The following is a 9,990-nucleotide window of genomic DNA, read 5'->3' on the forward strand; positions in this document are numbered from 1 at the left end:
AGCGCTGAAGAGCGGCTGTGGTAAGAGCACGTCCTTAGAGAGCAACACCTTTCTTTCCAGCAAAAAGAGGTGGCCATGATCAAATCAAAACGAGATTTACAGGGTTGAGTGTTCAACCAAGATCCTCTCTGGTAATCGAAAGGTAGACATTTGACAGACGGCGGGATAATTGGAACTGGTATTTGGGGGAGAGAGCTGGTTGGCTTTTACCTAACCGGGAGAGAGTAAAGGAATACTCAGAAGTCAGCAGAGGGGGGCGGGGTGAGGAGAATGAGCCAGGGAGAGAAATCGACCCAGGACAAAGAAAAGGATGGAGTCAGAGGAACTAGAGACTAGGATTTGCTTGGCCTAAGCAACCTGAGCATCCTCCTCCCCTACCAAAAAACTGCACTCTTAGTGTGCAAAGAACCTCAGTGTAGCATCCTCGGACCCCACTGAAATGGTCTCTTAAGAGAAAGTATCAAAGATAATTTGGAGCCGCTAAGCAGTTGGAGATCTGCTCACGGGCTGAGCTATAATTAGAACAGCAGCTCTTCCCATACCGACGTGTGTGAAACAGGTATAACTGTAGCTCGTCTCTCAGCAGGCTTTAAAGATTAAAAAAAAAAAATCAAGTATTTGAAAAACAGCGTTTGAAATGTAAGGAGAATGGAAAGGACCAGAAGTGGCACAGAAGGCAAAGCACGAGGTTGTCTCATGTGAAGACGGCGCTACAGGCCGGTGGCAAGGACAGGACTCGGGAGGAGACTTTCCACACAGAAGGCAGACACCTGGCTCATAACCCTGAAAGGACAGCAGATGCCAGGTCAGGGGTGACATGTGACTTTCTTCCACATGGAAGAAAGCAAATGACCCCTCCCTCACACCGTAACCTCTGTGAGAATAAGAACTAAGAAAACCCAAATGCTGAAGGATTAAAAAGGAAACATAGAACCACAGTGCACACGGCAAATGGCTAGTGTCACGATCACCAAGGACATGACACTCCAGACCACAGTGAGATTCCTGCCCTGTACTGTCAGGACGGCTCCCTGATGGACAATAAATGTCGGGGTGTGGAGAATCGGGAACTGTGTGCCCATCATCATGTCGGTGATGCGCACAGCGGTACGGGTGCTGTGGGAAATGAGAAGGGGAGGGGTCTTATAAATTAAAATAGATGATGTGGTCTAGAATTCACATGCTGATCCAAAAGAACTGAAATTGGAGTCACAAGGAAAGACACTCTTAGGGATGGTCCCCACAGTACCAGTTGTTAGGGAAGATGTGGAAGTGGGTCCCAGAGGAAGTCGGATAGGTCCAAGTGGGACATACACATGCAAGGGTCAGCTGTCCTGCCTGACGTAAGCTATAGATTGCATGGCTCTGCTTTCAACAAGAGCCTAAAATGGTCAACTTCATAAGAGTCAAAGGGATGGAGGTTGCCAAGGGCTGGAAGGCTTGGGGAGTTACCAGTCCGTAGGAATTATGGTTTCAGTCAGGCAAAGTGGACATGCTCTAGAGACCTGGTGCGCAGAGCCAGACCCGTGGTCATAACACCGTATAAGGTATCTTAACAAGGGTGAGGAGGGAAGTCTGTTCTAAGCATTAAGAGGTAGAACGAGGAAAGGACACAGGAGACTACCTTCCTTCTCTCGGGGTTCAGCAGGGTTTCTTAAAGTTGACCAAGAGAGAAAAAAAACACGACAGAAAGATGGATAAACTCGGCTGCTTTAAAACAAGCACAGGGAAAGAAGAGCCTTGGAGCAGAGAGGGCATTTTTAAAGCATATATACCCAGTTCTTAGATTTGACACAAGAAAAGACAAACAGCATGCTGAAAGACAAGAAAACAAAAGAAGCCTGGGAACTCTATTGTTAAGAAAAAAAAAAAAAAACAAAAAAAACAAAACCAAAAGCAACAGACAGTAGTAGTGCCAGCCTGGGACTTAGCCCGGGACTTACCGTCTTCACTGGTATGGGGCTCTGTGCCGGCGTCTTGGTCCACCTCCTCCAGTGTACCATGCTCACTGTATGGGCTGTCACTGTTGGGTGGAAACAGAAATGTATAGGAACCCAAAGAGTCTTGTTTTTTTTTTTTTTAAGGGAGTAATTCCCATAGCAAGGAAACCCGCAAGACTTCTAACAAAACCAATCCTGGGTATCTGACCACAAAATGCCTTTGCCTCCACTAATTATCTGGGTCTATGGCTGTGCATATGGACACGTATGTGTATGATGGTCACTATAGCAACAGCATCAGTTGATGCTGACGGTGGAGTCCAGGACCACACAAAAGGAGAAAGCTAGCTGAACACTACATCCACAGAGATGGATCCCTGTGATTCCCAATTGTCCGACCACCTGTCTCGGGCCATGCTGCTGCCATGATGGACCCTACTCTGGAACCATGAAGGAGGCAGAAGAAGTAACTTCTACCCACAAGTTGCTTTTGTTGGGATGTTTTACCTCAGCAACAGGAAAAGTAAATTTTGTGTGTGTGTGTCTGTGTACCCATGATGCACATGTATATATACATGTGTGTACATATATGTGTCTGTACATGTGTATGTATGCATTCATCTTTTACAGTCTTCTGACAAGTTTACTTACAGGAAACCAAAAGCACTACAGATAATTCTTATTTAAGTAAATGCAGATTAGTTGACTTCAGAACGTTTAATTATTGCTCTACAGACGGAAATCTTGGTGAATGCAATTCACCGTTTTTATCGAAATACGTGTTGAGAATTCTCTGACTTCTGTGAGGTGACAGTAGAAAAGAGAGGATCTTTTGTATCCTCTCTTGACATGCACTCATTTCTAGATGAGAATCATGTTTTTTATTATCCTGGTTTTTGCAATTTTAACATTACCCACCACTATCTGCCTTCAGGTGTTTGCTAACAGAAGGTTTTGACCACAAATACCAACCTGTTATTACTCTAAAACCCCATTTACAGAGTCGGAGGGGCACAAGGGTAACTGCTGTATTACTGACTGGGTGATGCATGGCTTGGGAGATGGATCAGTGAACTAACATGAGGCCTGGAGTGTGAGTCCCTAGCAGCCTAACAAGCCTGGCCATGGCTCTGTGTTCCTGTATCCCGGTGACAGGAAGATAGATGGGGCTTGCTGCTTGCCAGCCTAGTCCCAGAGTCAGTTACATACAGATACAGCACACACACAACAACACACACATACAACACACAGAGAACACAGCATGCACACACACACATAAAACACACAACACACACATGCATGCACACACACGCGTGCACACACACACACACACACACACACACACACCAGATACTCTCATAGAAACATTATAAGCAGAACATTCTTCAGTCCATGCTACTAGCTACAAGGCTATTATCTCACAGGCCGTTTTGGAAAAATGCACACACTCACTACATATCTACATACTTTGTCTTTGTTATTGTGATTGTTTGTCTTCCAGACAGTGTTTCAAGACAGGGTATAGCCCTGGCTGTCCTAGAACTCACTCTGTAGACCAGGCTAACCCCAAACCTAGAGACCCGCCTGCCTCCCAAGTGTTGGGATTAAAGGCGTGTGCCACCACTGCCTACTTCTCTTTGTTGTATTAAAGAGGACAGTAGATTTTACTCACCTGGCCCTACATTTGGGAGTGCTGAGTATAGCTCCGACAGTGGCCTCAAAGTAAATATGACTGTGACATGACGTTATTTAAAGTAAATATGTCTGTGAAATGAAGTTATGTATCTCAGCATGATGGAGTTTATTCGCTTACTCTCCCAGAGGAAGAATTTAGTTGGTACTTGTCATATACATACTCAAGTCAATACTGCTGAATTGAATTTCACATGTAACATTGCCGCTGCAGCCCAGAACTGCAAGAGAGCATGCCTGGCTCCGGATTCTGAAAGCAGGACATGTGGGAACAGCTACACCCAGCTTTCTTAACTACCACACTGTGTACGATTTAAGTGTGGAAAAGAAGGGTTTTCAAAAAAATCTCTTAGGAGCTTTCTCCACATCGACTTGGCCTGTGGATGGTCTCAGCGGTCTCCTGAGAAGGGTGCAGACTAAAGAATCCATCAGACACTGCCCCTGCAAGAGCAAGCCTGAGAAGGCTCACACGCTCTGGAATCAGATGGTCTGGTGTTATGGTTTCACTAGGTTTCCAAAAATTCCTGTGTTGGAATTAGGATTCCCAAAGCCCCGTGTGGATGATGTTAGCAGGTGTCGCCTAGTGAGGAAGTTAAGGAGACCAAAGCCACAGGAGGACCACAGAGATCTGGGCGTGCACGCCTGTGTCTTATTCTCGCCATCTGATCCCTGACCTCGTTAGGGAGAAGGGAGGTCCTCACCAGAGGCCTTCACAGGAGACCTTCCGGCCTCTGTAACTGTGAGGAGTTCTCTTCTTGCTAAACTACCCAGTCAGCGGTATTCTGTCAGAGCAACAGAAAGTAGACTCAGGTATCTGGGCTGCTCCCAGTTACTATTAAATAATAGTAATATTAAATGCTAACCTTTGGGTGTACTTACTGACCTCTCAAGTTATTTTGAAGAATATTCATGATAAATAAATTACTGACACAAGCGAGGGCCTCAAGGATTCGAGACTTCTTTTGTTATTTATTATTTTTGTTATTTTGTTATTTATTTTGTTATTTCTCTGTAAATCTACAGAGAAGTGGCTGAAGCATACATATCAAATACCGAATAACGAGCACAGACATTTTATGATTTCTGCCTTTAGGATTACTCTCAATTGGCTCTCGCTTGTGTTACTTGGCTATGAAGTGATACTATGTTAAAATTTTTTAGTCTCAAAACATATCAATATAAATTTGCTCATAAACTACTTTCATATTGTAGGAGAGAAAATGAAAAAAAAAAAGAATAAAAAATGTATTTGATTGAGAAGGCTCTTGCAAAAAGAGAATGTTAAGAAACTTGTCTAATAACAATCAGATAATAAGGCTATCTGATTAGGCTGGGAACACACAGATCAGTGCCAGACTATTTGCAAGTGCACAAGGCGTTTGATCTCCAGCATTGGATAAACCAAAACCCAGACCGAAATAAAACCCAAGAATGGAAATGAAGTCTCTTAATTGGTTAGTCATCTTTTCTTGATTTAGAATAGTGGTAAAAATTAATCTCTCCCTTTCTGTCTCTTTCTCTCTCTGTGTTTCTGTCTGTGTCTGTCTGTCTGTCTCTCTGGCAGCAAAACCCTATTCTCCCTCCCTCCCTGCTCTCCTCCCTCTCCCCCTGCCCCCCAACCCCCCACTCTCAGACAGATCCCTCCAGGTAGCCCTGGAACCCACCACATGGACCAGCTGGCCAGTGTATGATACACACCCTGATATAAACAAACCCTTAAAAGGCCAAACTCAAATTGTTTACAGAGGCTCAGAGGGGTCAGAGTTATCTAGAAAAGAGGAGACAAGCAATGTGCCTTCACAATAAAGCCCTCATTGCCATGAATGTCACCGTTCTAAACTTACCTGAAAGGCTCGCGTTACTTTCTCTTCCTTTGTCTGTTTTTCCTTTTTAAAAATTAAAAGCTTTCGTAGTTCATGGGCAGTTAATTTTATTTATTTGTGTGTGTGTGGTGTATGCATGTGCATGCTGGTGTGTGCATGTGTGTGTGTGATGTAGGCATGTGTATGCTGGTGTATGTGTGTGGTTTATGCATGGGTATGCTGGTGTGTTTGTGTGTGGGGTATATGCATGTGTATGCAGGTGTGTGTGTGTGTGTGTGTGGTATATGCAGGTGTATGTGTGGTGTATGCATGTGTATGCTGGGGTATGTGTGTTTGTGTGTGGTGTATGCATGTGTATGCTGTGTGTGTGTGTGTGGTGTATGCAGGTGTGTGTGTGTGGTGTATGCAGGTGTGTGTGTGTGTGGTGTATGCATGTGTATGCTGGTGTGTGCATGTGTATGCTGGTGTGTGCATGTGTGTGTGTGGTGTATGCATGTGTATGCTGGTGTGTGTGTGTGTTCGTGGTGTATACTGGAGTACTGGCTCATGTCTGTGCATGAAGAAGCTAGAGCCTGAGACCATTGTCTTACTGGATTGTTCCTCCCTTATTTCTTGAGCAGTCTTTCTCTAACTGAATCTGGAGGTCACTGTTTGCAGAGGCTGGATGTCCAGTGAGCTGCTGGCATCCTCTTATCTTGGCACTGGGGTTACAGGCACACACTGTTTTAGGCAGACAAAGTTGTACCTCACGTTTACTGGGTGCTGGGATCTGAACTCAGGTCCTCATGGTCCAGCAGTATGCACTTTAAATTCCCCGGTCCTGGGTAGCTCACTTTTCTAATTCAGTCAGGAACTCTGTGTCCCTGAGAGGGAGAGCACAATTCTTGGACTCACCAGTAGTCGCCTCCAGCCATACACTTCTCATACACAGGGCCATCCAGTTCTTTAGCATCTGGGAAAATTGTCTCGTGATGGATAATGATGGTCTTCACAATTTCATTCACATGTGCCTGGCAAGACACTTGGTCCTGTATTTCCGGAACCGGCATCAGTGTTGGGCCGAAGCAGATGGCCAGGTTGTAAGGATCCATCATATTCTCATCACTGTACTGGGAGAGGCTGTAAAAAGAAGGGGGAAGAGCTCGGAATGGACGCTTTGGGGAAACAATGTAACAGCCGGCAGTGAAACAATGTAACAGCCGGTTCAGGGAAACAAAGTGCTTAAGCAGATTCTAAGTATCCTGATTTTTTTTTTTTTTGAGACTCCATTTCTTTACGAAGCCCTGGCTATTCTAGAACTGGCTCTGTAGACCAGGCTGACCTCCTGCATCCACAGTGCTGGGATTCAAGGTGCGTGCCACCACCAACTAGTTATGTTTTGAATTTATTTTGCTAAAAACAGTGTGTATGTGTGTGCGTGTGTGTTTGTATGTGTGTCCACATTAGAGTGCAGGTGCCCTGTGGAAGACAGAAGGGGTGTCAGGTCCCCTGCAGCTGGAGTTATAGGTGACTGTCAGCCATCTGAGGTAGGCATTAGATCTGAACTCATCCTTCAGAAGACTAGTGCACATTCTGACCACCAGCCCTCTCCAGCGCCCTGACTGCATATTTTGAAAATATGGATTATACAATTTTATTTGTCTTTTATCATTAGAGAAAAACATGATACCCATTCCACTTAGAGCTGACCCCTCGAACCCTCAGAGTAAGAAGACTATGCTTAGCTAGCTAGGATATGAGAGGAACACTCATCCCCTTTGGGTGAGTGAGAGGCGTTTCCTAAAGTCGTGAATTTAAAATGGCATCAACCATGATAGAGATAAGGACCGAGCAGATGACTTCCATTTGTAAATTGAGGAGAGGCTCATAAATGCAGCAAACCTGTGAATCTCTACAGTACAACCCCCATAAAGCCTTAGGGTTATATCTTTAAATTTACCCTATCATTCAACGCTATCTTAGTTTTTATTCCCCACCCCCAAAAATTATGAAAAAAGAAACTAGAATAAAAGCAAAACATCCTTTCTTTGAGGAGGCGAAGCACAACTGTAGGTTAATAATCTGCTACTTTGTGCTTATCACCACTAGGTGCCAACCCTTGCCACAAAAGGCGAAGCACGAGACAAAGGAGGAAATCCTTAACCCTTTTATTATTGCATTTAAGGTGGGAAAGCTCTGGGGGCACCCTTGACTGTCTGCTACTAATTTCTAAACTCGATATTATAGATATTTATGAAACCACGTCACAGGCCACTCTAAGCGAGCCTGCCCTTTAATGTCTGGTCTCTAACCGAGCAGGCAATCTGCAATTCTTTGGAGAGTTCTGAGGCATCCTCTCTCAGTGTATAGAATGTCAGCCACAAAAGGCAATGTAAACGGCAGATGAGCAGACAAGTGGAAGGAAAAAGAACCCTCAGCTGCTTTTGTGAGACAGTGACAGACGCAGAGTGGCCAGGACACAACCTGAAGTGGCCCTTGAGCTCCCAAGTGGAGACAAAATAGCCAAGAGAGTAGACAATGTAAGAGCACTCTCCACAGCTGCCATATGTCCTTCCCTTCTGACATTTCTCAACTATACAATCCCCCCCCCTCAAAAAAAAAAGCCTTCACACAATGCCACCAGGCAACTGAGCGGAGAAGTGAGATTCAGAATAAAAACCACCAAATTTCAAAATCCACACCCGGGCTCAGCGGGAAGGTTCAGGTTCAGTCCTTCTAGGTCTTTATTTTCTCCTGGCTTGAAGAACATAAACTTGATTAAAAAAAAAAAGATGATTTCTAACTTTTGATTTTACAGCAAAAAAGAACAGCTAATCTCTCTTTTTAGGATTCCTGTGTCTAGCATCTTGGGCTGAGGTGGGGCCATCATCTTTCCCTGCAGGTGAGTGGAGGCATCTTTGGGCAGAACCCCTAAAAGGCAGCACCAGCTGCCTGGCTCATGAGGTGTTTGCCATTCATTGCCATGAAGCGTTACGTTCAGGCTTCGATGACATTTTTGGTTGGACACTGCTTTAGGGCATTGTGGGTCGCTGGCTCACAGTGAGAACAGCACTTTGGCTCCGGTAACTGCCTGGGTGACCAGGCTTAGTCAACGATAGCATGGGCGGCACCTGTTTAATGTAGTTACAGTCCATGCTCTTTTAAGGTAGCACTTCCGTCCAAACGGCTGAAATCATGAACTAGTGCTTAACTGAAAGACCTTTAGACGGGATATGGGGAGGTGTGTCTACACTGGAACCCATGCATCAGCCAGCAAACTGGAAACAAAGTTGCCCTCTCAAAAGTTAAGTTTCTTTGAAAACCATGTAGTGACTTTAAAACCTTCCTGCTGTGTTGTAGTAGAGAGTGTAGCATGTCTATTTTCTTCTTGACAAGGTCTCATCCGGTTAATCTGTGAAAATTCTACTTTTGGATTTGATGTCTAAGTCATCTACAATTCCCCTCCATCTACTACAATGTCTAAAAAAAGTGACAGATTTTTTTTTTTTTTTTTTTTTTTTTGGGCTGGGAGAAGGTGGTTTACATCATTTTGACAAAAAACACTTACTACATGAGCCCTGGATAGAAGTTGGAAAAACACATATTTCACTAAAAAGTGTTCTTTATAGTAGTATTTTGGATACTTTACATTTATGACTAGCCACACTTTCTTTATCTGGAGTAGACTATTCACGCATCATAGAAAGACCTTGATCTCTGGAGGAAAAAAAAAAAATGTTCCCTCAGTCAGGACTCAATCACTTTCCCATAGACTCTGCTGATGAATGGAACCCAGTACACATTTTACAGGATCCAGGAACACAGACAGGATACAGATGGGCTTTTTGGCAGAACACGGAGGTGTACTTACTGATTGAGGAAGGCAAACAGGTATCTCATCACTATAAGGACCGACCTGGGCAAGGTCAGGAGGAGTTTGCGGATGTGGAGCGCCCTCTCATAGAGGTTATCTATTCCTGAAGACAGAAGACGATATGGTCAGAGTCTCCTCAGGTCACAGAACAGTTCATTGCAGCGCTCCTTACAGGGGGATACAACCCAGCATCACCAGCAACACCTTGACCATCAAAGGAAGTGGTCACTCGTGTGCCCCACCTTCCCCAGAGGCAGTGGTACTTCCTCTGACCCATTCTGTTCACTGTTGCCCCTGAGTTTACCTGCATGCTTCCCCTTAACTCCCTTCCTCCCTCTTCCTCTACCTAGTTTAGAGACAGGGTCTCGTTCTGTAACCCCAATGACCTCAAACTGAAAATACTCTGGTCTTTGCTTCACAAGTGCTGGGATAACGGGTATGTACCACACTGGTTTATTCTATGTGATGTACACGGTCTTGACCTTGAGTAATTTAGACTTCTTGTAAATTTAGAAACTACTTCTCTCCCTTGTTTTGAGCACTCCATTTTGACACTTATATGGTCCCAACGCCTTCTTGCTGTGTGTGAACTAAGCCAGATTTCTAGGATATATCTATATCTGTATTGTCTATACACACACACACACACACACACACACACACACACACACACACACACACA

General features: G+C 44.5%; 1 protein-coding gene across 3 annotated transcripts in view; it reads right to left on the reverse strand.

The window, feature by feature from the left end:
- The window catches only part of Srgap1 (SLIT-ROBO Rho GTPase activating protein 1), a 266,805-nt gene that overhangs the window by 18,967 nt on the left and 237,848 nt on the right, over nt 1-9,990 (reverse strand). For all 3 annotated transcript variants that reach the window (XM_028759052.1, XM_028759051.1, XM_028759053.1), the window contains exons 16-18: nt 9,306-9,411; nt 6,350-6,574; nt 1,944-2,023 (exon numbers count right to left, since the gene is read on the reverse strand). In XM_028759052.1, the coding sequence (XP_028614885.1) occupies nt 1,944-2,023; nt 6,350-6,574; nt 9,306-9,411 (411 nt within the window). The remainder of the gene's footprint in view (nt 1-1,943; nt 2,024-6,349; nt 6,575-9,305; nt 9,412-9,990) is intronic.

Source organism: Grammomys surdaster, unplaced genomic scaffold (assembly GCF_004785775.1).
Source record: "Grammomys surdaster isolate TR1022 unplaced genomic scaffold, NIH_TR_1.0 126271, whole genome shotgun sequence".
Taxonomy (NCBI): domain Eukaryota; kingdom Metazoa; phylum Chordata; class Mammalia; order Rodentia; family Muridae; genus Grammomys; species Grammomys surdaster.